Source organism: Tinamus guttatus, unplaced genomic scaffold (assembly GCF_059628265.1).
Source record: "Tinamus guttatus ecotype Peru unplaced genomic scaffold, ASM5962826v1 Tinamus_guttatus_pri_ptg000330l, whole genome shotgun sequence".
Classification (NCBI taxonomy): Eukaryota; Metazoa; Chordata; class Aves; order Tinamiformes; family Tinamidae; genus Tinamus; species Tinamus guttatus.
This window is the reverse complement of record NW_028288864.1, coordinates 2,645,933-2,673,424: the sequence shown is the minus strand read 5'-3', so window position 1 is coordinate 2,673,424 and position 27,492 is coordinate 2,645,933. Positions and strand designations below refer to the sequence as shown.

At 47.0% G+C, this 27,492-nt stretch overlaps 1 protein-coding gene across 2 annotated transcripts; it reads left to right on the top strand.

The window, feature by feature from the left end:
- The first annotated feature begins 251 nt into the window (after window positions 1–251).
- On the top strand, window positions 252–27,350 carry INTS1 (integrator complex subunit 1). Of its 2 annotated transcripts, none has more exons than XM_088529460.1 (47): window positions 252–309; window positions 392–667; window positions 1,385–1,581; window positions 1,807–1,944; window positions 2,633–2,792; window positions 3,090–3,195; window positions 3,484–3,670; window positions 3,813–3,958; window positions 4,070–4,211; window positions 4,569–4,745; window positions 5,009–5,117; window positions 5,637–5,757; window positions 6,059–6,136; window positions 6,659–6,816; window positions 7,359–7,455; window positions 7,851–7,942; window positions 8,263–8,323; window positions 8,680–8,877; window positions 9,110–9,239; window positions 9,423–9,602; window positions 9,688–9,837; window positions 10,422–10,601; window positions 10,810–10,914; window positions 11,511–11,678; window positions 12,088–12,199; window positions 12,651–12,809; window positions 14,000–14,146; window positions 14,561–14,659; window positions 15,045–15,169; window positions 15,869–16,123; window positions 16,606–16,765; window positions 17,067–17,207; window positions 17,595–17,775; window positions 17,861–17,984; window positions 18,508–18,626; window positions 19,701–19,788; window positions 20,431–20,657; window positions 21,666–21,789; window positions 22,245–22,378; window positions 22,761–22,953; window positions 23,244–23,371; window positions 23,969–24,081; window positions 24,564–24,677; window positions 25,416–25,486; window positions 26,017–26,108; window positions 26,244–26,353; window positions 26,737–27,350. In XM_088529460.1, exons 1-47 carry the CDS (start codon window positions 252–254, stop codon window positions 26,850–26,852), a joined length of 6,546 nt encoding a protein of 2,181 aa, XP_088385586.1. In that variant the 3' UTR covers window positions 26,853–27,350. The 2 variants fall into 2 exon arrangements, with proteins under 2 accessions (XP_088385586.1, XP_088385585.1); XM_088529459.1 differs by having other exon boundaries at window positions 12,648–12,809.
- The last annotated feature ends 142 nt before the right edge of the window (window positions 27,351–27,492 follow it).

Here is a 27,492-nt window from a genome sequence, read left to right as displayed (position 1 = left end):
CCTCCCCGCGATCCCCCCCAGCCCCGTCTCCCTCCAGCGCCGCCGCCCGCGGCTCCCGCCGCCGCCCGCCGGGGGGCGCCGCAGTGCCGCGCGCTGCGCCGCGCCCTCCCGCCGCCAGGGGGCGCCGCGGCGCAGCCCGGACGGGGCGGGCGGAGACGGGGCGGCGGCTTCCGCGTCCGGAGCGCGGCCGGTGGCTCCCGCTCGCTCCTCTGTGTCCGCACCGTTGGGTCCCGGTGCTCGGCGGTGCCGCCATGAACCGCCCGAAGGCGGCGGCCGTGCGGCGGCCCAGCGCTGTGCCCAAGCCCTCCGGTGAGTGCCGCGCCGCGGCGGCGGGGGGTCGGGGGAGCCCCGCGCGGCGCCCTCACGCCGTTTTCCCCGTTCCTTTTTGCAGCTCACCCGCCGCCCGGAGACTTCATCGCGCTCGGCTCCAAGGGGCAGAGCGGCGACGCCAAGGCCGCCGTGACCTTGCTCAAACCGGCGCCGTCCGGGCTGCCCTCGGAGCGCAAGCGGGAGGCGGCGGCCGCGGGGCTGCCCGGCCTCGCCAAGCGGCCCAAGCTGCCCTCCACGCCGCCGCTCAGCGCCCTGGGCCGCCTGGCCGAGGCGGCCGTGGCCGAGAAACGCGCCATCTCGCCCTCCATCAAGGAGCCCTCCGTCATCCCCATCGAAGGTGAGATGCGAGTGGGGCCCCCTGGACAGCCCGGGCCTCGGTGGAGGAGGTAACGTGGTGGTTAGCGTCCTGACCCGGAGCCTGGGAACCTCCCTCCGAGTCCTCATGCTGCTGCATGCAGCCTTAAGGACTTCCAGAGGTTTCCCGGTCTTGCTCCTGGGGTGGGAATGCCGAGTTTTTGGTGAAACAGGTGGTGCTCGTAGCAGGCACGAGCGCGGCCTCCCCGGGTGCTTCCCCTCGGTGCTGGGATTCGCCGTCCTGCCGCTGCTCTGGCCCTCGTCCTGCTGTCCCTTGGGTCAAGACACTGTTCGTACTGGGTGCTTGTGCTCGCCCCACCTGGCAGTGTTTGAAAGACCTTTCTGAGGAAATCTTAGAACTTAGATTGTGAACTTATATCCTTGTATTTTAGCAGTCTTGGTTGTCTGTGTGTTGTTTTCTCTGTTTTCTGTTCTTGGATATGTGGAAGGATTATTCTAGCAGGTTTCCCCCCCCCCCCCAAAAAAAAAAAAAAAAAAAAGAAAGAAAAAGGCTGGAGCAGGGTTGTCGGGTATGAAACAGATTTTAATGGCATTTGGGTGTGAGGGATGGAAGCCACTGCAGTGGGTAAAAGCAAGCAAATACATGCTTTGCTTTCTAGGTGGTTTTTCATTCGGGTATCCTTGGGAGGATTATTTTGCACAAGTGTAGAAACTAATGCCTGTGTGTTGGTTGCTGTAGTCGTCCCCACGGTGCTACTGGATGAAATTGAGGCAGCAGAGGCAGAAGGCAACGACGACCGGATTGAGGGGGTGCTGTGTGGAGCAGTGAAGCAGCTCAAAATGAACAGAGCCAAACCTGATACGACACTCTACCTGAGCCTCATGTACCTGGCAAAAATCAAACCCAACATATTTGCCACTGAAGGAGTTATTGAGGTGAGAGCCGTGTCACGTAAGGACCCTCAGGTTCATTGGCACTGGGGTTTTTGCCAGCCTGTGAGTGTAGTTGCAGTTTCTCTCAGGCCAGAACATAAGCTGTGTGTGTGTGTCTGTCTCAATGTCTGTGTTGCACAAATTGTAGTAATTTTGTGCTCCGGTGTTTTTGTGTATGCTGCTCTGCTAGATGGTCTGATTTTTTTTTTTTTGTATGTTTTCTTGCAGGCCCTGTGCAGCCTCCTCCGAAGAGATGCATCCATCAATTTCAAAGCCAAAGGGAATAGCCTGGTGTCTGTCTTGGCATGCAACCTTCTCATGGCTGCTTACGAGGAGGACGAGAACTGGCCAGAGATCTTTGTCAAGGTGGTTGAACTGAGACTGCTTCTGCTCTGTGGAAATGGTGGTGGGCAGATGGGGTGAAATCCAGCCAGGGCTGGGAAGCGTGTGTGTGTATTTGTAGCAGGGTAAGAGCAGAATAGTTAATTCTGCTGCGAGGGGAGAGAGTGTCCAGTGACCCATCATTCAGCATGATGGGAGGGAAGAAAATAGCCTCCCACCAGGGAAAAATCTCCACTAATGCTGTGGCCTCTTTTACCTTTTGCTGCCTTATCTTTGCTTTTCACAAAAATTCCCTTGGCAATGTGTGTTGATATAACAACATCCCAGAGATGCCTGGCTCTCTGGATTATCTGTAGCAATTGAATATTTAAAAGCTCATCTGTTGTAAAACCAACAGCTTAACAGGCTGACTTCTTTATGTTGCAAGGGAGAGCTGTTGTGAAGCCTTTGCTGAAATAAGGCAGCTGTGATGCCAGACAGGTTCAGTGTCCAGCAGAACTCGGGCTGTTCGTTCTCCTGTTCTTATGTGACATGCCTGAGCTCCTGTGGTCTCAGTTTCTAGTCTGCACAATGAGGATGCTGTTTTCCTACCTCACAGCTGTATTTTGAGAACAAACAAACCATAACTTGCCAGACTCGCAAATACACTTGTGATTAACCTGTACAATACAGCTGAGCATGGTTTATATTCTCTGCTTCTTCTTTTCTGTAGGTTTATATTGAAGATTCCCTCGGGGAGCGCATCTGGGTGGATAGCCCTCACTGCAAGACGTTTGTGGATAACATTCAGACGGCCTTTAATACGAAGATGCCCCCTAAGAGCATGTTGTTGCATGGGGAAGTTGGACGTAGCGGAGGGGACCTTAGTGCTGGTAAGAAGGTTGGGAAACATGAATGAAGAAGTAGGGAGAGGAGGGAGCTCTGCAAATTTAATAGCAGGTGAGAGTGGTTTGTTGCTGGGTGGAGTGACATAGACCAGGTTTAAGAGATCAGTGAAAGGGATTTGAAGAATTGTGCCTGTATGTGATACAATGTGAAGAAGTAACAAGTTGTAGTCTCCAGTGTTACTGAAGAGATCCTTGAAAGAAGCTGAAGACTTCAGAGCAGAAGCAAGGAATCTGTAGGCAAGGGAGCAGTCTCATGAAGTGCTGCGTGTTGCTCTGTTGCAGGGAGCAGCCCTCATCCCTCCATGACGGAGGAGGAGGACAGCCAGAGTGAACTGCTGATTGCAGAGGAAAAAATGAGCCCAGAGCAGGAGGGCCAGCTCATGCCCAGGTACAGTGCTCTCTCCTGACCTAGCCCCGGGGCGGATCAGGTCTGTGCTCCCCCCAATCAGTAGTTCTCTGTCACAGTGCTGCAGCTGGCAGCTTCTCTGCACTAGGTGTCCTGGGAGTCTAGAGGATGTTGAGCACCAGCTGAAACTCTCTCTTGGAAATAAGAATAGGAAACACTGTTTTGTTTTGTAGCTGTGCCACAAACGAGAGGGGATACTGATCTCTCGGTATGGTGAAGTATGGCCAGGCCTTGTGCAGAAGTGAACAAAATGTGATTTGTGTGGCCTAGGTATGAGGACCTTGCAGAGAGTGTGGAGGAGTATGTCCTAGACATGCTGCGGGACCAGCTCAACCGGCGCCAGCCGATGGATAATGTCTCCAGGAATCTCCTTCGTCTGCTGACAGCGACCTGTGGCTACAAAGAGGTTCGACAAATGGCTGTGCAACGGCTGGAGATGTGGCTGCAGAATCCAAAGGTAAAGATAGCAGCTGTTGGGCCATGCCTCTGCTGGCCTTGGTCTGGAGCCCAGCCAGGAGGGCCATGTGGACATACCCCCAACTACACTTCCTACATGTGATTGTCAGTGGCTCTAGAATCTTTCCTTTCTTTCCTTGCAGTTGACCAAGCCAGCTCAGGACCTACTGATGTCAGTGTGTATGAACTGCAACACTCACAGCTCGGAGGACATGGAAGTTATCTCCAACCTCATCAAAATTCGTCTCAAACCTAAAGTCCTTCTCAACCACTATATGCTGTGTGTGAGGTAAGAGAGCGACCAGCCCTGTGACAGGATCCTTGATGGTCTTGGTGCCTCTACAAAGGGTTTTACTGCAAGTAAACCTCAAGCTTTGATACTTCTGATGTTCCCTTTCAGAGAGCTACTGAATGCACACAGGGATAACCTGGGCACTACAATTAAGTTTGTGATCTTTAACGAACTATCAAATGCAAGAAATCCCAACAACATGCAGATCCTATACACTGTGCTGCAGCATAGCTCAGAGCAAGCTCCAAAGGTAGGTGGAAGGTCTTGCAGATTCTTGTTTAGAGATCTAGTTGAACTGAGGTGCAAATGAAATATATTCTCCATAAAAAGGTGTACTGTATGCTATTATTTTGAAAATTACATTGCTGCACTAGGTAGAAAATGCCTGCATATTATTCTTAACTCTCACGTTTAGGGTAACTGACCTGTGATAGTGAAGTTTTAAGAATGAAGTTTTAATCTGTTATAGCTCCCCAGTGATGTTTGTTTAATGCGGACCTGAAGGACAAGAATATTGCTGGCACTGTTTCCTTATTTTTTTTGTTTTCTTTTATTCTGTGCATACTGATATATTACAATACACTGAAAACTTTCTTTCTGGCCTCAGTACCTGGCCATGGTGTTCCAGGATCTTTTAACTACTAAAGACGATTACCTGCGGGCCTCGCGGGCGCTGCTGCGGGAGATCATCAAGCAGACGAAGCACGAGATCAACTTCCAGGCCTTCTGCCTGGGTCTTATGCAGGAACGGAAGGAGGCCCAGTATTCAGAAATGGAGTTCAAGGTACCACTTATTTTGACTGATGTGCTGCCAGATGTAGTAGAGGTGTACTGGGATTTTCTTTATCTAATTTTTGGGGCATCCTTTTTTTTTTCTTTTTTTTTTTTTTTTTAGCTTTGTCATCTGAATGGCTCAGTATTTTTCCTGTATTTCATAGTCACGCTCTAAAATGTCTATTTTCCAACCAGCCACAGTTGTTATTTTTGATGAACGCTTTTTCCACAAGGCAACTTGCAGTATTACTGACTCTACTGACTTCTCTTCAGGAGCGGTTTGTCATCCACATTACTGATCTACTTGCTGTCTCCATGATGCTTGGTATCACAGCCCAGGTGAAGGAAGCTGGAATTGCTTGGGACAAAGGAGAGAAAAAGAGTAAGCAAAGCAACTTGGATCCCCTTTAAAAGTGGACAGGTTAGGTAGACATCATCTGGTAGTGCAAAGATTGGGGGATTTTGTAGATGTGATTAGGAAGGCGTGTGAGCTGCCCCTCTGCAAGACATGGCTTTTGCATGGCTGAGTAAAGATACAGGTGCTTTTCATGTCTGTGTAAGCAGTAGGTAAGAGCCTCAGAAGGACTGTATATGGAGGATCTCAAACTAGGTCATATCTGAAGGGTTAGGTGCAAGAACAACATAAATACCTAATGCTGAGATAGCAGGCTATTGGGGTAGTGTTGAAGAGATTATCTAAATGTTGTCTTTTCTGTACTATATCTTGGGGTTTTGTTACACTTTCCCAGTGTGTGCCATTAAGCCAAGTATACGTGTATGTTTAGGGCTGGGAGTCTGCCTGGTTTACACCTCCCCTCTAGAAGTGCGAACGTGACACAGCCACCTTCTCCTGCCCTGGCCCCAGCAAGGCTCTGCCACACGTTTGTAATCTGTCTTTCAGACCTGGAAGTACTGCGCTCTTTCCAGAATCAAATTGCTGCAATCCAACGAGATGCCGTTTGGTGGCTTCATACGGTTGTTCCATCTATCAGCAAGCTTGCTCCAAAGGACTATGTGCACTGGTATGAGAGTAGGGGTAGCTGAATCTCCTTTCCCCCTATTAGGCAGGTAGCAGGAACAGTGTTTTAGCAGGGTTCAGTCTGGGACTGTTTCACCCTTAGGAGTCCCTGCCCAATGTATCATGTTACCAGAAAAACATAATGCAAAATGCTTCTGATACATATTACCTGTGTCCACTCTGTTAGTTCAGTGGGGAGTTTTCAGTTATCTGACCAAATACGTGGTTTCTGTGGTCCCTGCATTGGTTTGAGGGTTTGTTCCCTCAGCTCACACAGCCAACATTGACTTTTCATGTCTCTACAGCCTCCACAAGGTGCTCTTTACTGAACAGCCAGAGACCTACTACAAATGGGACAACTGGCCCCCTGAGAGTGACCGCAAGTGAGTGTGTGCCACCACCTACAGCTGATTGCCTGGGCAGAGCTGCTGCAGCCAGAGGCAGAGCAAATCAGTGTTTTCTGATGCTGCTTCTATATCTCTGTGTTGGAGCTCTTGGAACTGTTCTTAGACTTCCACTGTTTGTTGTGCTGCCTTAAAATTGGAGCATGTTGCTCCAGCCTACATCTATTTCTCTTCACTGACTCTTGTTCTCTGTGCCAAGCTCTTCTTTATCTTGATGCTGTAATGTGAGAATGGCAGCCCTGCACTGGATAGTTTCTACTGGGCTAACATTACGGGGCTTAGACCCAATCAAGCAGGTCTGAATTGCATTTGTACAAGGCAATACAGGCAATATTCTTGGAAAAAAGACTTGTTAGAGGTATTTGTAGTTACAGCTGAAGACTGAGGAAGTGGTGGTTGAAAGCTGCACTGTGGCTTATTTTCTGCCCAGATGAGCTCTGGGGTCTATGGAGAGTTTCTGCAGTCCATAAAAGCATAACTGATGCTTTATGTCTCATGCAGCTTCTTCCTTCGCCTCTGCTCCGAGGTGCCCATTCTTGAAGACACACTGATGCGGATCCTTGTCATCGGTTTGTCACGGGACCTTCCCCTTGGCCCTGCGGATGCCATGGAGCTCGCTGACCACTTGGTCAAGCGGGCTGCAGCTGTGCAAGCAGATGGTAAGTGTGCACGGAGCTCTAGCCATAGGTAGATCTTTCTGACCACATACCTGCTTTTTGCCCCCTTGCACCCTAGTGTGTCTTTGTATTACTGTAGGCATATTTTAATCCTGCATTTGGCTCAGAGCTAGGTTGGTTTGTCACTTTTGAAACCTTTAGTTCCTCTGAACTGAAGGAAGGAAGGTCTGAGCAGATACTCTTTCAGATAAGCAGTGAATCTGCACACTGAAAAAGATGCAAATGTCACATTCGGTACATTTGGAAAAGGAAAACAAAACCTGCTCCTATAAAGAATTTAATGCAATTAGCAGATGAAAAGCTCAATATATCCTTACATCCTGCCTTACTACTACTTTTTTATGTGCATGTGTGTTGCTTTTTTATAGATGTTATTGTCTTTTGATCCTGTAGTATCATGAGAACAAACCCACAATAATGTAGTTGCTTGAAGTTGAATTTTTAATATACTTTGTTATTTTTCGAGAAGGATTTCAGGTAGGTAGGCAGGTCAATAACTTGTTTCAACTTCCTTATTCCTGCAGATGTCGAAGTCCTGAGGGTAGAGAGAATCCAGCTGATCGATGCTGTCTTAAATCTGTGCACTTATCACCATCCAGAGAATATCCAGCTACCCCCAGGGTAAGGCTTATCACATAGACAACATCAGTATGATCTAGCTCATTTTCACCTTGTGAGTAACAATACTAACCCACAGATTTTAAAATGCTTTTCTCTGTAATTTTTAATAACCATGTCATGAGGACACCTTTTCATTGTCGTGTTCCAGTGGGAATTTCTCCAGGGCAAATCAGACCTGAGTCATGAGGTAGATATTCCTGTGCAAGAACTCTGATGATTCTATTCTATAAAATTCCAGCTGAACCCTGCTGTTGCTCCTGAGAAGAATTCTTTCTTGAAGGCCACTAAACCAGTGTGTCTGAATCAACATAGTGAATGATTAAGAGAAAAACAGTGTTGAAAGGGGCACAAGTAACTAAATCCAACCACTTTGTTTTTCTTGATGGCTTTTGCAGGTACCAGCCTCCAAATTTAGCCATTTCTACCCTCTACTGGAAAGCCTGGCCCCTCCTCCTCGTAGTGGCTGCATTTAATCCTGAAAACATTGGTAAGGGCAGACGCTTCTCGGGACATCAGTTCTGCTACAAAAATTGATCAGGGTGCAGTTTACTGAAACCTGGTTGTCTGTGTTCTAGGCATTTGCTAAGAGGGCAAGATACTGCGATTTCTTAGCTATGCTGTGATACTGAATCACTTTGTGAACAGAAATATATAGCATAATGTTTTGGGCATTTAAATGGTAAATGGTTTAAATGTGGTGGGCTGCTCCAAAGTGAACTTACTGTATCTCCCCACCCTGGAGTGTGTTAGAATCTATGTAAGTATCATGACCTTCCTGAATCCATGACTGCCCTTCTCTTGCTGCAGGGCTGGCTGCGTGGGAAGACTACCCCTCTCTAAAGATGCTCATGGAAATGGTCATGACCAAGTTAGTATATTTAAATTCCCCCATAAATCAAATGGACCACTAAACACCCATTTCTGAATGAAGCTGTTGCCAGCTGCCTCCTACCTTTCTTTTGGGACTGTTATGAAATGAGCTGGCTGGAAGTTAGAGTAAAAGGAAGTATTTCCCCCAACAGAAATATTACGAGCAAAGAAGTAGTGATCTGAGGGAGCAAGGGCTGACGATGTGATGTTACTTGCTGTGAAGGGCTCTGTCCCCTTGTCCCTGTTGGGAAGCTGTCCTGTTTTTCCCTTGCTGCCTAAGGAGCTGAGGTTGTGGGAATGTTCAGTCTGAATTTTGGTTAGAGCAAGATAATAATTCTTGATTTATTTTCTTAGTAATTATTCCTATCCTCCATGTACCTTGACGGATGAGGAGAAGTGCACAGAGATGATTAACCGTGAGCTTCAAATCTCCCAGAGGGAAAAGCAGGAGATTCTTGCATTTGAAGGTCATCTGGCTGCTGCATCCACAAAACAAACAATTACAGAGAGCAGCAGCCTTCTGCTGTCCCAGCTGACAAGTCTGGATCCTCAGTAAGTAGCCTTCTGTGGTCTGTTTCCAGCAAGAAATCCCAGTTAATCCTAATCAGAAGACTGTACCGCTGGTAGGACGATTGATGCAGGGGAGAAGAGCGTGAGATTTGTTAGATGGATGCATCGTGTTTGCTTCTTGTCTTCTGTATATGGCCCCTTTGCACTGATGATCCTCACTAACATGAGAGCAAAGGTGTATCTAACTATGGATAATTTCTTGTTCCCTTGGTAGGGGCCCCCCACGCAGACCTCCCCCTCATGTCCTTGAGCAGGTGAAAAGCCTGAACCAGTCCTTGCGCTTGGGCCACCTCCTGTGTCGCAGTCGTCATCCTGATTTTCTTCTCAACATCATTCAAAGACAGGTGGGTTCCCTTGATGGCCTGGATGAGGTAGGATCAGCGTTCTAGTTTCTGAAACTTGAACAGAATAGGGACAGAAGGGAACTGCATAAGATGCAAGGAAATGCGACTTACTGCTCAGGAATTAAATGATCCATGTGCTGCATCTAGGTTTTGCTGATCCTGCATTGTTCTCCTGTTTCCTAGGCTTCCTCACAGTCAATGCCATGGCTGGCAGACCTGGTTCAGTCCAGTGAGGGCTCACTGGATGTCCTGCCTGTGCAGTGTCTCTGTGAGTTCCTGCTTCATGATGCTGCTGATGAGCCAACCTCAGGAGAAGAGGAGGATGAGGGTGAAAGTAAAGAGCAACGTGCCAAGAAACGTCAGGTGAGTGGTCAGTTCCCTTGTCTGCTTTCTGCACAGCCCAGGTCTCATTTGATTTCACTGCAATGGCCAATTTCTTACTCCACAGAGACAGCAGAAGCAAAGGCAGTTGCTTGGACGTTTGCAAGATTTGCTCTTGGGTCCCAAAGCAGATGAGCAGACAACCTGTGAGGTGCTTGATTATTTCCTACGCCGCCTGAGTTCCTCCCAGGTGGCTTCACGGGTCCTGGCCATGAAGGTAAGAAAAATAAAGAACTTCTGACCAGCCCCTGACCAGGACTTATCAATAGCTGAGGCTAACTCCTGCACTGTTGCAAGTTCAGAGCCAGTGCAGTGAAACTGTTAGCGTCATCCTTCTGCAGTGACTTGTCTTTATTTCCAGACCCATCTGATGCATTTCTGCTGCATCCTGTTCAAAGGCTTCCTTTGTTCGGCAGCCAGCTGTACTTTTTAAGATGGAACTGAATTTTGCTATGTCTACTGTGAAGTTCAAGCATAGTCATAGCAGATCACATACTGCATGAAGTAGCAGGCACCAGATTTTCTGTAGGATGTAAATGAGTAAATGCCTGGTCCTCCAGAGCATGGTTAAGGCAAGTAGAATTGCATAGAGTCCAAATGGACTATGTTTACACAAGGCAAACTCTAAATAGAGTGACTGTCAAGTAGACATATGATGTGGTCTGAAACCTGCTGTAGGCTGCTTGCATTTCATGTTAATTGCTCCCTGCTATTTGAAACTTGTTTCTTTTTTAGTGATACAAAACTAGAGATCTAGCTGTGGCTTCATGTGCCTCGAGTCTGTCCATTTGCTTTATGCAGGGCCTGTCCTTGGTACTGTCAGAAGGGGGATTGCGTGATGGAGAGGAGAAAGATCATCCCATGGAAGAAGATTCTGGTGATTCAGAACTGCTCCAGGGGTATCAGTGGCTGCTAAGAGACCTCCCAAGGTTGCCACTATTTGACAGCGTTCGAGCAACAACAGCTCTTGCCTTGCAACAGGTAGGTGATAGTAGCTGAAAGGAATGAGTGACAAGCTTGGGGCAAGTTATTCTTTGTCCTACTTGTGTTAAAACAAATCTGAGCAAACCATGGGCATGATATAAACCCATGTGTCTTATGGGTTGTGCTTGCAAAGAAATAATATTCCTTAAATTGATTCTTGTTTTTATTACCTCTTGGTTTCTAATGAGAAGAATTCTCGTTCCAGGCCATCCACATGGAGACAGATCCCCAGACCATCAGTGCTTACCTGGTGTACCTCTCTCAGCACGCCCCTGTGGAGGAGCAGGGACAGCACAATGACCTGGCTCTGGTGAGAGAGCAGCTAGGATTGCATGGGGGAGACTTGGCAAGCTGGACGCTTTGCCCAGGACACTTGTAGTTATGTGACTTGCCATGCTAACTGGATGAGATTCAATAGTTTTGTGTGCGTTGGAAGGTCGTGTGTCTTTGATTTCGTATCTTTCATGCAGAAAGCTAGAGAGCAATGACCTCTAGCTGAGGGATAGAACAGCCAGTCCCAAATGGTATGGGGAATACAAAAGTAAATAGTGGTTTGAAGGAAATGTCACCATCTGGTAGTGTTACTTAAATGGGCACATGTTAAATCTGCAGCCAAATGTGTCTGGGGAGACAATGGGAAGTCAGAAGCCTTAGTGATGGGATGTGCCATCTCCGGTAACCAAAACTGGAATGCTTAATAAAAAAAAAAAAGAAAAGAAAAGAAAAAGAAATGCACATACAGCAGTGGCCTCTTTCCCCAGTGTTCTACTCTTGAAACCTATGGGTTGATCTGCAGAGTGGGGCTGACTAGGCAGATGACAGATGGGAGGGCATGGCACAGTGCAACCGGGGGCCCTTTCTGTGTTGCTCAGTGGAAAACTTGTGGATCTTTTTTTTCTCTTGCAGTATGTGGCCCGGCTCATAGTGGAGCGCTCCACCATCATGTCTCACCTCTTCTCCAAGCTTTCGTACTGTGCCGAGTCGGATGCAGTGCTTGTTGCTCTGCTCTCCATCTTTTCTCGCTACATCAAGCGTATGCGGCAGAGTAAGGAGGGTGAAGAGGTGTACAGCTGGGTGAGTGCCTTCCTTATTTTCTTCTTAAGTAGGTCAAAGAAGCTGGGCAAGTCCACAAGAGATCTATTGTGGATTACTAAATCTATTAAAAAAAAAAAAAAAAAAGGTCTGGTTCGGAAATTTCCTAAGCTGAAAATAGTTGGTGGTTAGGATATTAGAGCCAACTGGGGTGTGCATTTGTGTGTATAAAACATACATGCATAGTAAATATTCACACACACATGTATGCACACACATGCATAAAAAGCATTTTCTTACTCTTTCTGAGGCATCTTCTGTGGCTGCTGTTGGACATACTAAGCTAGACATTTGGTCTGGCCCAGTTTGTCTGCTCTTATGTTCTCTTTAATACCTGCCTCAATAACTTCATCTTTCTTTCTTTCTACACCCTTTTCTGTCACTTTTCCAGTCGGAGTCCCAGGATCAGGTGTTCCTTCGTTGGACTAGTGGGGAAACGGCCACCATGCACATCCTTGTGGTTCATGCCATGGTTATTCTTCTGACGCTAGGGCCACCTCAAGGTTAGTGAAATGTGCTCAGGTTGATTCAATAGGTTTTGGACTAAAGAGGGAGCCTTCCCTTTATCTGCTCCCTCCTAACAGGTGAGGATGATGTTAATTCTCCTGCACATGGACTTGTCCCTTGCAGTTCATGTTTGTGGCTCTAGAAACCATCAGAATATTACTGCACTGAGTAAAGGAATTGCATGCTTATTTATTGCCTTCTGTAGACAGCATGGAATGATGGTGCGTCCCTCCCTCCTAAACAAGGAGGGCTCAGAGGCTTATTGTAGTGTGAGAACTGAGCAATCGGATATGTAGTTCACATTTCCAGTTGATAGCTTATTTATTCCCAGGTTGTTTCTAGACTGAATTCAAGCAAGAAAGGGTTCTCGTTTATTGACTTGCAAAAGAGAAGGGTTCTAGGTGCTTATAAACATAGAAGATAATTTTTGTATTCACTCTTAAGCAGGGGATGGTGATTTTTACACCTTATTGGATATATGGTTCCCGGAGAAAAAGCCTCTGCCTACTGCTTTTCTGGTCGACACCTCAGAGGAGGCTCTGCTGCTCCCCGACTGGCTAAAGCTGCGTATGATCCGCTCCGAAGTGCCACGTCTTGTGGATGCAGGTGAGCCTGGGGGTGTTTGCTGCTGTTGCAGCCCCTTACAAAGTAAAGAGATGAACTTCACTGCGCAAACCCTCCAGGTGTGCGCTGTCCCACGTGGATGTCTTTGTTGGATGTCAGTCACTGCACACCCTGGAGCTGAGCAGGGAGCTTGCTTGCAGGGCGTTTAAAAGAAGTATGTATGTGCAGATTTCGTGGCAACTGCAGTCTGAACACAGTAGATTGTCGTGTCCCTTAGGGCCATCAAACACCCATACAGAATATGAGCTGGATCCTGGCACAGGAAATTATGGGATGGTCCAGGATGACTCCTTGTTTGGCCACAGTGTGCAGAACTAAGTGTCGGTGAACAGAATTTGAGAATTGTTGCAACCGAACCATCAGTACCCAAAGGTTAATTCTAGCAACATGTAAAACTCCATTCAGTGCAAGCTGAGACTGAAGAGGGTGTCAGTGCCCTAGGTACAGTACCTTACTGCACTACTGGAGGCAGTTTGTTCCATGCTGATTCGAGTGCTGGATTTTGCAAGCTTTACTAGGCAGCAGTTGTTACTTCTGAAGTTGGGCAGAGGGTCTGACAACTGTTTCACTTCCTTTGTGTTTTACAAGGAAGTGGGTGACCATGAATTATCCCTGTTATGTCTATTCAGATTGAGTTAAGTTACGCAATTACCAGACAACAGACACAGCACATTTTCGTAGTGCGTGGTACTCTTGCAACATGGAGAACAGTGTCTGAAGGATGTGCCTATAACTGTAGTTACTTCTACTAGCCTAGCTTATAAATGCTCTTTTCCTTAGTATTCATAGCTTTTGTCCCATTCTTACTAATTAAATGACAGCTCTCTATAGCCTGTGATTGAATTATTCAATAATTCCTGCCTGCAGCCATCAACAGATAGAGTAGAAGTTATTTTTAATACAAATGATTTGGTTCCTGAGGTTTTGATCAAATTAAACGGAAGATTAAATTAACCAGCGAGTGAATTAACCGGAAAATGCAATAAGAAAGCAACAATTTGCAGAGCAAAGAAAACATAGTAAGCAACTGTCAGACTTCTGCCTTTAGGCTCTCTTTAATGCCCTGTCATTAATGTGTCACTGTTTGTCCAGTCAAAAGCACCAAGATCAGGTAATGAGGATCTTCTGTAAGCAATTCAGAGGTGTGAGGATCCGGTGTTCTTGTGTTTCAGCCTTGCAGGACCTGGAGCCGCAGCAGCTGCTTCTCTTTGTTCAGTCCTTTGGAATCCCTGTTTCCAGCATGAGCAAACTCCTGCAGTACCTGGATCAGGCAGTGTCCCATGACCCGCAGACACTAGAGCAGAACATCATGGACAAGAGTAAGAGCTCTGCACTATATTAACTAGGCATTTTACTCTTTTTTTGAGCAGTTTTGTGACTTCTTTGGAGAAGTCCAAAACAGTCGTGAGCTCTGTGCCCAGGCTGCTTTGACAACCTGTCAGTCTCTGTAGTCACCTCCCCAGGGCTTGTTTGGATGGGTCTTGGTTGCGTTTCCCAAAGATGAGGAAGGTTTTCTGGGTTGGACTGGCGTGGAGTCCAGAAATAATTTTTCAGGCTAACTGTAACAGGCACAAGGGGTGCTCGCATCATGTTTACAGTCTTTCAGGATAAGTCCCCCCACAGTGGGAGCTGTGCAAACAGCAGCCTGTCTTGTCCTGCTTTTATTCAAGAGAAGGAGATGAGGTACTCATATTTTGCCCCTCCTTTATTTTATTTTATTTTATTTTTTTCAGACTATATGGCTCATCTTGTGGAGGTTCAGCATGAGAGAGGAGCAACAGGAGGCCAGACTTTCCACTCCCTGCTCACTGCCTCTCTACCAGCCCGACGAGGTACTGAATAGCATGGCCCGAACTTCTGAATGTCAGAGTCCTTTCCTGAACTTCCTTCCTCTGCTTTTAAGGACCAGGAAATACTGTTTTTCAAATTGGTTGTGCAGTGATACATCCACAAGCTGCAGTTAAATGCCAGCCCTTGCCAGACTGCTTTACTCCTGGCTGAGGGAGAAATTCTTGTGTTTGTGGACTTTGCTACAATGACTTGTTCTGAGGGAAATAGAAAAGTAGGTCTTGTTTTCCTTTGAAAGGAAAGCTACTTAATTTCTCATAAGTTGAAGCCTGTTAAGCTGAAGACAATGCATTGTGGTGCTCCAGATGCCCTTTGCTGTAACAGCACTTTTTGTTGTTGATTTTGTTGTTTTTTTTATTCTCCTTGCAGACAGTGCTGAGATGGCAAGATCAAAATCTAGTCCTGAGAACTCTCAAAACCAGAGCCGAATACGAGCCTTAAGTCAGGTTCGGGTTCTGGGCCCGGAAGATGACCTGGCAAGCATCTTTCTGCAGGTACCAGTATAACTGCTGTCATGTAGAGCAGATTGTCCATCAGTTGCTTCCCTGCAGCACCTTCACAAAACCCAGATCACTTATATTTACATCTTCTGACCCCTTCTTCCTGCAGTATTTGGAGGCAATAAGTAAGAAACCTGTGCATGTCCTCAGGTTGTGCTGTTACAGGCTGGCAGGACTGATATGGCAAGATTATTTTTTTATTTTTCCTGTAGTCAGGACATGATGTGGTTTGTCATGCTCAATACTGACAGTGCCAACTAGCACTTCACCCTCTGCACCCTGTTTGTTTTGTGTATGGTACATTTCTTTTCAGCATGAAGGATTTATGGAAGCTTGCTGGCCTTGGTGGCACAGCTGTATGTGGGTAGCTTTTGTGCACTGGCTTGTCTGCCTGCAGAGCCTCTCTACTGACTCAGTAGGGAGCCCGTGGGGAAGTAATTGGCCAGGATAGCTGCTTTTATCGGAGTAGTGAGATGATTTCACCAGGTTCTGAGTACTGATGGCCTTATTGGAATCATATATGCTGTGCCTGCTTCTGCACCAGGCACTAAAATACTGAAAAAGCTGTATCAAAACAGCCTTAGTCTATATGATTGTTCAAGATGAAATCAATTCTCTGTCTCAGGAATGTTTATGGCGTAGCAAGTCTCTTCACTTGCTCTCACAAACATACTCCCTTCTGTCTCCTACCAGCTTTTCCCACTAAATCCAGACCCAAGGTGGCAGAACTCCAACCTGCGCCCGCTTGCCCTGGCGTTACAGCAAGCCCTGGGGCAGGAACTGGCCCGCATCCGGCAGGGAAACGCTCCAGTGTCCGGGATCACGGCCCGGCTCCTGCAGGCGGTGGCCGCGCTGCTCAACTCGCCGCACAGCGGCGCGCTGGTCATGGCCATGCATCGACACCACTTCATCTCCTGCCCGCTCATGCGCCAGCTCTACCAGTATCAGGTGAGTAGTTGCTTCTTGCTAGCAGTAAACAAAAAGGTGGCGAAGAAATAAAAAATCTAAGGCATGTCTGCTCTGCTCTGTGCAGACCCTCTACTGCTGTGATGCCAGAAACGTATCCTGGGCAGTGCCAAAGAGTTCCCTGTCATGGGCATCTGTACTGAGGCTGCCTCCATTAGCCCAGCACTGCTGAGAGCTGGGGTTACACACGGGGTTGGGAGAACCTTACCTATGTGGGAAGCTGTGGATTTGCATTTGTGGGCTTTGGGATCTTTAGGCTGTGCTGTTTTTCAAGTTTTTTTTGCTAAGCTTTTTGGCTTGTGTTGATGCCCTAGGAGCTGCTGCCTTGAGGTCACTGAGCCATGGCCCAGCAGAATGGGTGTGCTCTGTGTTCTTGCCAGTATGTGCCACTACTTGCATCTTTCCTGATATCTTTGCTGAGTTCTTGAAGTGTGCATAAGCAGGTCTCTTGCTGTTCTCCCTAGCGCTGCATGCCCCAGGACACTGCCTTCTCCTCGCTCTTCTTCAAAGTCCTCATGCAGATACTACAGTGGTTGGAGAACCCTGCCGTGGAAGACGGTCCCCTGCGTGCTCAGCTGAAGGCGTTTGCTGTGCAGTACTCCTCAAGGCACAGGATCAATGATGGTACAGTCACTGCTACATTGTGCAGCTTGTGGAAGCAACAGTTGACCATGGGGGACAAAAAAAACCTGCACTCAGACTAAGAGGTGGGGTGGGCTGCTCTTTTTAGAGACTCAGGAATAGTGAAAAGAGGAAAAATTGAGTTGCACTGTGTTACACAAGCTCAACAGCGGGTTTGTATGCTTGGGTACTTGTGCCCTAGAACCAGACGGTGCACCTTGAGAAGAGAAGCCCCTCAGATTTCTGAGGAGGGGGCTGGCTTGGCCCTCTGATGCTAATGCTGGGATTTTTTTTTTTTTTTCAGTTCGCAGTGGCTTTCTGCACCTTACAGAAGCACTGACTTTCCGTCGTGATTCTGACTTGGTCAGCTCCGCAGTGTGTGCCATCATTGCCACCCTGAAATCGGGAGAAAAGTGTAACGTGGAGCCAGAGCTCATCAATAAAGGTACAGCTGTTCCACTGCTCTCCTCCCCTCTTGCAGCAGCAAACTGTGAACTTCTAGCCCAGCAAGCGAGTGTCCCCTGTGCAGGCAGGGGGAGGCTGCCTTCTTCCTGGATCAGAAAGCACAAACTGATCTAAACTTGGTTCTAGCTTGTACTGCCTCATTCCATTGCATTGGTATGTGGGTTTATATACTGTGATCTGGCACTTGAAAGAATTTCTCAGCAAATTGCTGGTTTCTGCTAACATAATAAGCAGAAGAAGCCTGTTCCTTACCAAGTCACACTTTGAGGAATGTTGTACTGAATGCCTTCATGACACGTTTGTAAAGTTCCATTGAATCCTCACCATTTCTTGGAGCTAGTATGTGACACCTTTCATCCTCTGTTAGCCCTTCAAGGTCTGATTGAAACTCACTCTCCATACTTGGAGGAACTCCTGACTGTCCTCTTCTCAGCTACTGTTGAGACTACCACCAGGCTTCCTGCAATGAAACCAGTTGCTGTGGTGAGCTCCTTGTTGCTGCAGGACAAAGAGGAGACACCTGTGAAAAAGGAGCCGGAAAGCTGCAGGTGAGCCTAGGCAGTGAGGGGAAGTTACAGGTAGATCTGGTTTCATGGCATTACCACTGATATATCGGTCTTGCTTTCTCCTTAGCACTGAAGCTGCTTGTCTAGGGCCCTCCTCAGGCCTTCTCAATGACTGGCTGGAGATGCTGGACCCGGAGGTGATCAGCAGCTGCCCTGATCTCCAGCAGAGGCTACTGTTCTCCTGGAACAAAGTAAGAATTGTTAGACAGAGGACTTATGCATTATAACCACCTTCCTTGGTAACAACCTGCACCTGGAAACAGGGCAAGGGGACAGTTTGTGCTTTGCTCCATGTTATACCAGTTCTAGATCCTCCTCCTTAGCGCAAGGCTTATTTTCGTCTGATTATTATACTGCTTAAGCCCTGTTCATTTCAGGACTTCAGAGAACATTAGTGGCACAGGATAGTCCAATAAAAGCCCAACCAGCTGAGTTTTCCTTTGTGGCTTACAGACAAGATAACTAGTTTGCCCAGAAACATTGTGCTAAGGCTGAAGCTAAGTCTTCCAGCTTATCCAATGCTGGTTAGACATGTGCAGTATTGACATACTGTACAGTACATAGTAGTTAGCGCTGCAGTGCAAATTCTACGTTAATATGTTGTCTTCTGTGCTGTCTTCCCCTGGGTCTTCACCCTTCTCTAACACACATGGTATCTGTTACGTCTGCCTCACAATATGCATTTATTGATACTCATCATCTTGGTCATTCCAGGCAGGATCTCAGGTGCCCTCCTTCCGCCCGTATCTCTTGGCTCTTCTCACTCACCAGTCCAGTTGGACCACACTACATCAGTGTATCAGGCTTCTGCTTTGCAGAAACAGGGAGCAAAGGTGAGTCTTGTTCTTCCAGTGGAGCAAGGGGTTTTGAGGAGGACAATTCACTGTGTGTCAGAAAAAATATCAAGAAGAAGCTGAGAAGAAAAGGTGCCATATTTCCCAGTGCATCTGGCAGGAGATGCAACTTGGCCAAAAACAGGCTTTGAGAGGATGCTGATTTCGATCATACTGATATGTATGAGTGCTGTGATACAAATATTACCTGCTGTTTGATGGAAGCTGCACATAAAGACTTGGCTGTGTTCTAAACTGGAAGTGCTGGTTGCAGGGCAATCCATCTAGCATTGGCCTTGGTGATAATCTTTATGAACATGAGGTGAACAGTGGCTTGGATAGTGAACTGAGGAGAGTCTCCATGCCTGCAGAACCTTTAGGTTCTGCTCAGTCTTTAGTGGTGTGGTGTTTTTTTTGTTGTTGGTGGTGGTGGTTTTTTTTTTTTTTTTTTCTGACTCTATTTCTGTTCTTTCTTGATGCAGTTCATTACATCAGGTGACCAGTTTTGTTCTGGTTCAGTCTCAATTCTCAGCTCTTATACATTGCTTGCAAATACGAAAGCACCACTGTAGTATCTTGAATTTATTACACTTGTGGACCAGGGAGCATTAAGACCTAATAGAAATTTAATAATGATTAAATTAGCAATCTTTCTAAGCCTAACAATATTCCAGTTTGCATATTATTTTATTATTAATCGTGTGCTCGCTAACAATTTCATTAGTTTCTGCAATCCAAGATATAGTAAGCAATATATTCTATTACACTGGGACAGCAAGGTCATTGCTTATGTTGGTAGCCTTGTGGTGCAAAATTCCTTGCAACAAAAGATGCTCTTAAATACCATGCTTTGAGCTCCATATCGTGCGCTGTGCTCATTGCAACAAATCATTAGTCATAATCTGGGAACAGACCCAAATGCCTTCTCAGGACTTAATGGTTCCTATTTTTACACTTGCAGATGTTTCTTTTTCACAGTACTCGAGATGTTTAGAGACACTACCTTGTTTGTATGCTGCTGGAGGGTTATTTTGAGTCTAGGTGCAAATCTGTAATTTTTTTATCTCTTGGCAGGTTTGACCCAACGGCATCCTTGGATTTCTTGTGGGCCTGTATTCACATTCCTCGGATCTGGCAGGGAAGGGACCAAAGAACTCCTCAGGTAGTGGTTCATTCATTTCCTCCAAGGTGCCTGTCTGGCTGGAGTAAGAAGTGACGGTTTCACAGGACCAATCTTTCTGTGGCCAAGAGATGGCTGGAGTAGTACAGATGTGTCATGCCAAGCTTGCTGCTTGCACCTCAGCTGAATACTAAGATGCTCTACTGAGTTATGTATTACAGTGTTAGTTTGGGGTTCAGAGAGCAGATCTGCACACACCTAAGCTTTCCTGCTTGGCATTTCCTCTGCAGCTCTCACAGCAGTTGTCACAATGTCCATGAAAGATCTAATTGTAAGGCCCATCAGTGGTGGAAGCTAAAACCCATTGTGGGATAATTCCTGTTCCACCCTTCTTTACCAAGAAGGGATTTTGTTTCTTCTCTACCCAGGGAATTTCTTTTGTTTGACTGAATTATGGATTTTGTCTCATTGCAATTTGGAAGTAAACAAGCTCAAAAGTAGAAGGAGGTGAAGAGGCCTCATTTGGGGATTGGAATACATGATTTCAGTGCTCTAGATACTGGGCAGTTCTTACCTGTAGTCTTAAGAAAGATGCTCCCTTTAAGTCGAGGAAAGTGTGAATAAAGGACCTAAGGATCTAGCGACCCATGTTGGATTCATTTTGACTATCCTTCTGCATTATAGAAGCGTCGAGAGGAATTTGTGCTCCACTTGAAGGCATCAGAGTTGATCAGCATGGTGGAGTTGATCTTGGCTGAAGCAGAAACCAGATACCAGAACACAGAGGAGGCCTCCTGCACGCTCATCCAGTCTCGACTGCCCTTGTTACTCAGTTGTTCTCATGGGGACCTTGAGAACATCAAAAAAGTAACGGAGTATCTGACCAACTGTATCCAGCAATGGGGAAGCAGGTGGGGATGCAAATACAACTTCTAATTTCAGTTACTCGGGAGTGAGCAGTGATGTCATGATGAGACTTGCCAGTGTGTCTTTGTTAACAATATCATGTTCCAAGGCCCTGGTGATAAGTATGTGCTATCGTCTCAGAGATAGAAAAGGAGGGGAAAAAAAAAAAGTCATGCTCAGTGCTACAGGGACTAGGAAATGGACAAAAGTGATATTGTAGAGACCTTTTTGTTGTTTTTTAGGAATTCAGGATAAACTGTGGATGTCATTTTTTGTTGTTGTTTAAGCTAATACGTTATATTTACTTACGGGTCCCTAATTTGGGATCTCTATCTTGTACTCGTTCCTTGACACATCATTAGTATAATGATACTGTTGACCATTTTGATTTGCTCTTGAAGCTTAAAGGAGGCTGGACCATTTTCTCATAGTTATGTTAGCACTGCAGGAAGAACAGCGAAAGAGAATGTTTCAGTCAGTGAAACAAACTGACCTAATCAAAACCTCATCCACAGTGGTGCTAGAAAAGATTTACTGAGTTATCTGCTCAGTTGCCCTTGCACTGTATTGCCTGGCAGTACAGAATATGACTGGGAATTGATGGAGGGCAGGTGTGCAGAGTGAGAACAGAGTGATTAGTCTGAGCAGTTGTGCTGCTGACTGCATTTGTGCTTGAGATGAGGGATTAACTCAGCACCTCTAACACCAGTACTGTGTAGAAGAACTCTCCTCCCTGGGAATGTAAGAAAGCTTGGAGGTCATACCTGTAACTTTGTATTTTTCTAACTCCAGCATTGGATACGACTTAATGATAGATTTGCATAGGCTATGTATGATTCGAGCAGCCTGAAAGAAGCAAAATCTGGAAAATTATGATTCAGACTGGTGTTTTTTGTCCCCTTGAGCTGTTTGCCATATGTAGGCTGGCTGTTACTGATCTCATGAGTCAGGGGTTGTTTAGTTGGCTGAACTAAAGCAGTAAACAGGGGCTGATCTCCTCCTTTCTCTTACAGCTCTGTGGGAAAGTGCTGCCAGGACCTTCTTCTGCAGATCTACCTGCAGCTACCTGAGCTGCTTGTGCCTCTGCCTGAGATGCTTCTGACCAGTGAAGGGGCCAGAGACAGCAGCACTTGCAAGGTGAAGCAGAGGGACAAGAAAGCTCCCTTCTAGTCATGCACCCAAAATGGGTGTTAGCTTGGCGCATAGACTAAAGGAGAGGACAGGCAAACAGTGTCTGAGTCATCGTGGCTTCTTCTGTTTCCCTTTCCTTGTCTGTATGCTCAGAGAGTTCAGGTGTGGTTTATTTTGCAATGTCCTTCTATAAAATACTCTTAAGTTCTGCAAGCTTCTATGTGCTTAATGCTTCCGGAAAGTGCAAGTGTGCAGACACCTCATAGATCCTGCTTTGCTGTCTATAGGGACTGTGGATTTTCAGATCCCATTCCAGCTGAAATGCTGCATCTGCTCACAAATTCTGCCTGAAAGTATTTCCTTTTTACCCTCTCTGTCTTTTGAAAGGAATTGGGGAGCACAGCTGAAGAGCTGCAGGCTCTGCTTTAAACCTTTTAATTGTTACCCACTACTCTTTCTAGCTCGATGCCCTGGTTCACAGATTCATCAACCTCCTCGCAGACACCAGTGACTCCAAGTCATCGGAAAGCCGTGTGTGGGATGCCAACATGGCCTGCAGGAAGCTAGCTGTGGCTCATCCCATCCTACTTCTTAGGTACCACTCTTTCTCTTCACCTTCTATGTGGCTGGAGTTCATTGAAAATCATCCACCCTTGTCCAGAAGGGAGTAGCTAGTTGGGTGCAATCCTGATAACTGAGTCTGGATTTATATACAAAAGCCAAGGGGAGGCAAAATACCTCTTCTAATGAGGCAGCACCTCTTTTCGTTCCTTGTTTATCAGCCCTCTTGGAATTGGAGATTAGAAAACAGAAAATAGGTGGGAAATGGGGCTTGCTGATTCCATGGATACAGGGATCAAACGCAGAACTCTGGGAGAGGGTAAGGGAAACTTTATTCTAGGGATTGAGAGGGTAATAATCTGTAAATGTTTCTGGGAAGAGCCTGGATATGGATGTTCTTCTGTTTGGTGTTTCAGGCACTTGCCAATGATTGCAGCTCTGCTGCATGGCCGTGTTCACCTCAATTTCCAGGAGTTCAGGCAGCAGAACCACTTGACCTTCTTCATCCACGTCCTGGGGATTCTAGAGCTGCTCCAACCTCAGGTCTTCCAGAACGAGCACCAGGCGGCACTATGGGACTGTCTCCTGTCCTTCATTCGTCTACTGCTGGTAGGAAAGGTCCCTATTCCCCTTCCCTGTGCAGGCTGCCAGCCACTAGAGGGAGAAGCTAGTGTAGCACAGGGCCAGCCTAGCTCTTTGCTGTCAGCAGGAAACCAAAACCCTCACAAAGCTAAGAGTCAAAAGGTGCATCATGTATCTTAGCTTTGTGGGGAGGTGGGAGGTAAAAGTGTTCCTCCCTGGTGACCTGGTCACTGCACTGTTTCCCCCAGCAGTGCAGGATAGGGCAGTGCTTTACTACTACTTTTTTGGTAACTCTTACCTTTCCTATCCTTTCTCAGAACTATAGGAAGTCCTCACGGCACCTGGCTGCCTTCATCAGCAAGTTTGTCCAGTTCATCCACAAGTACATCACATGCAACGCCCAGGCAGCCGTCTCCTTCCTGCAGAAACACTCGGATCCACTCCAGTAAGTTCCTTGCTGCTCCATAGTGCCTGCCATGCTCCTCTCCTTTGATGTTGATTGCAGGCTGGCATGAACAAGGGCTTGCTCAGGCAAAAGGTTGATGTGAGCTGATGGAGACAGCAAGAGGATGTGACAAAATAGCTGTTAATGTGCTTTTCACCTTTAGCTCCTTTAAATCTCCATCAGCATCATGAGCAACACTTCTCTTTTACAGCTAGTGAAACTGAGCCCGAGGAAGTCAGGGGATGATTTCAACTTGCAGGATGGCCCTAAGTGACCCTGTGAGACACTGTGGTATCCCGCAGTCATTTCCAGAGAGGCAGCAGTGTGGTCATTTCCCTGAGCAGTGGAAGTACGGTCCTATCTGCAGATAGGAGGACAAATAAATTTGGATTCCAACTACAATGAAAAGGAAACCAGAGTTTCTTTAGCTGCTTCAGGGGAAAAAAAAATCAGGTGCTGTTCTTTTTGGTCCCTGTTTGTCCCCTCCTGATTCTGTCTCTGAGGAACCAAAATTTACCATCTTCCCTGTTTGTGAGTAGATACATGGACTTGTAGCATGGGTACTATTAAAGCTATGTGTGCTTTCTTTTTCACTAGTGACTTGTCATCAGATAACAGTGACCTAGCAATGCTGAAGTCCCTTCTGGCTGGGCTGAGTCTACCTAGTAAGAGTGGCATCTTGGACAGAGGCTCTGAAGAAGAAAAGGATGGTGAGTCTGAGTGGGAGAAAGTTATTCTAGCTGGTGAATCTGTGGTATGTTTCGGAGAACAGATGCTTTTAGCACAACTTTATGCTATGTTCACCCTGTTCCTGACAACAGCCCAAAGGAAGGGTGTTTTAAATGCAGAATGGCATTTGTATACTCAAGTAATTTTGAAAACAGTGTCTGGGATTTTGGATAGTTGTTTTGTTGTCAGTTGTGTCTTGAGTGGAAGAGTAGCTCTAAGAGATGGAGAGTTTAATTGTTGTGGATTTGGCTGCCTCCAGCCTCAGTTGAGGATTGACATAGCAAGAGACCCTGAGGGTATATCCTCTCTGCTGGTTCCTTTACGATGTGCATGGGGAAATTATTTGGTGTGGACGCAGCTCGGGACGGTCCCTTTTCTGCCCCTCAGCTGAGGGGACCAGCAGGACCTGTCTCTGCTAAACCACCCAGACTGTGAGGAGTGAGCTGTTCTCTCTCTGTCCTAGACGAAGCGGCCGCTGGCTCCCTGCCTCTTGTTAGCGTTTCCCTCTTCACTCCTCTCACCCCGGCTGAGATGGCGCCGTACATGAAGAGGCTCTCCAGAGGCCAGACTGTTGAGGGTGAGTGAGGACCTGCAGGGCAGTGCAGACTGATAACAGCTGCAGACTGCTCTTCCTGTTCCCAAATCTTGCGTTTGGACATATCCAGCTGTTAGGATGTGGGTTTTATTATGGCTGAGCTTGTCTATAGCCTGCTGACAGGGGCTTCCTGCAGTACTGTTGTCACTCAGAAATTCAGCAGTGCTGTGGCTGCCTCTGCCTAGGAGCTCTCCAAAGATCTTTTAAGTGATCTAGGAAGTGGTGTTGGTGGTTCAGGGAGTACTGTAGTTCATGCTGAGCCTGCATGACCTAGTGCCCCTGCTCTCTAGTGTCAGTGGGGAGTGCCTTGTTTGTTTGTTTTAAATATAAAAGTACTCACGTGATGAGAAGTAGAATTTTACGAGAAATCCCCAAGTGACCTTCATGAAAGAAAGTTGTTTTAACCTGGCATATGGGAACAACATGCTGCTTCTCTGAAGGTCTTCAGAAATCCCAGGTGCCAGTGGTGGCATTGGGGTGACTGTTCTCCCGCTCACCCTTTCCTTACTCCTGGCAGGACGGTGCTAGTGGCCTCTGCCAGAGCAGTTTGGCATGTGTTGACTTATCACGTGGCGTACCTGTCCCCATCCTTTTCCAAGAATTGCCTTTGTTACTTAATTTTTTGTGAAAATGTGACTACTTGGGAGACTGGATCAGCATACCAAATCCTTTGCTGGTTCAGTGAATTTTGGTCACCCTTTACAATCTGAATTCTTCCAGATATCCTGGAGGTGCTGACAGACATTGATGAGATGTCCAGACGGAGGCCAGAAATTCTATCATTTTTTGCTGTAAGTATGGAGGGTCTTGGAATGTGCCACTGGGACTATGAGATCCTTTACATCAGAGCCCATTTTGCACAGCCCAACCAAGTACTATCCTTCAGGTTGTTCTTGCAGCATTTTAGGAGAGATTTCACTCTTTAGGCCTTCTGACACCAGCATTTATTTCCCTGCCATCTTCCTTCCATCATACAATGTCCTTTGCATATTGGGTTTATCATGATCAGCTTTAACTTCTCTGATATCAGAGGAAGTGCTAACCCTCTACCTCCAGTATCAGGCCACGGAGGTAGCAGAACAGCTCTCCAGAAAACACTGGAGCCTAAGGAAAATTCAGCTGTCCTATGTGGAATAAGATTAGGAAGGAGGGTGCCTTAAAGCATTCAAAACAGGATAATCCTTATTACAGAGAGGGATTTCCTGGCTCAGCCGGTACCTGCTGGATGTGTGTAATGTTGGATTGATGTTGGAAGGATAGTAATGCAAGTCTGAGGATTCTGTTCTCCTTGGATGGTCCTAAATTGTGCATCCTCTCTCAGACGAACCTGCAGAAGCTGATGAGCTCATCGGAGGAGACTTGCCGCAACCTGGCCTTTTGCCTGGCCTTGCGCTCCATTCAGAACAATCCCAGGTGAGGACAATGAGGACTCAGGCTACCCTGAGCCACTCATGGGCACTGGCTGTTTGCACGCTTGCACGCTGCTTGCACGCTTGCACGCTTGAGGGTGATCTGGACTCTACTGACGCTGTTATGCTTTACTCGCAGCATTGCTGCAGACTTCCTGCCCACATTCATGTACTGCCTTGGCAGCCGGGACTTTGAGGTGGTGCAGACAGCGCTGAGGAACCTGCCGGAATACACCCTCCTGTGCCAGGGTAAGCTGGTGTGTGCCTGCTCTGTGCAAGTCTTGCAGGGCTCAGAACTGAGCTCCTGTGCTGGGAAGAGCCTCCCCAGGAACAGCCCCTAGAGTAGGCTGCTGAATATACAGGTGACAGTAACAGCAGCTTGGGTCTGAACATCACAACAGAGACCAGGAGGGCCTACTTGAAGCAGACTTACTCATTTAGGATTTTCCTCACTGTTGTGATCCCTCACATGATCACACACCCATTTGGGCACCTAGAGGGGGAATTGTACCCTCCCCTTATGGAACAGGAGAATGTCTTGCTTGCACAGCAGAGCTGCAGATGTTTATCCCAAGATTTTCTAGTGGACTGTTCATGCTTGTATGTCCTCATGCTCTCTTTGACCTTCACAGAGCACGCAGCAGTGTTACTGCACAGGGCCTTCCTGGTTGGGATGTACGGACAGATCGACACCAGCTCTCAGATATCGGAGGCCTTGAAGGTTCTGCACATGGAAGCCATGATATGAACACGTGGTCCTGGGAGCTCCACTTTCAGAGGAATTAATTTAACTGGACTCATCACCTGCATTGAAGTCCTGTGAGAAGGCACTTGTATTTCAACCAATGTGCTGGAGAGTCAAGGAGATGATGTATTAAGCCAGAGTCTGCTGGAAGAGGAGGGCACACTGACCTAGGAGCTGGAAGATGCAGGGATAGATCTGGCTAAAATGTCATTTCTGTGGGAGAAAAATCTCCTGAACATTGTGCCAAACAGGGACCAGTTCCTTCATGTGGCCTCAGCCACAGCACTGGGCAGTAGCTGTCACTCTCTTTCCCTACAGGAATGCAGAGCTGCTGGGAGAGAGGGGAAGGGAGCGCTGGCCCTTGAGCTTCAAGTCTATAGACCCTCTGTTGTGTGTTGGAGGGAACGCTTGGATCTGTGCAGGGGGAGAGACTTGAGGGCACTATTTTATGATTTTTTTTTTCTTATTAAAACTCCTGGTTTTCATTGTGCCTTTCTCTGCTCCCTGCTGCCTTGAGTGTGAATCTTGATAACTCTTTCCCTCCGTCTTCACCCTGTTGTTATTCAAGACAACGCTTCTCTGGAAGACCCGCATCCAAGGCCAGATGTGGCCAGTGTCTGTGTGTCTACGTGTTTACATGTTT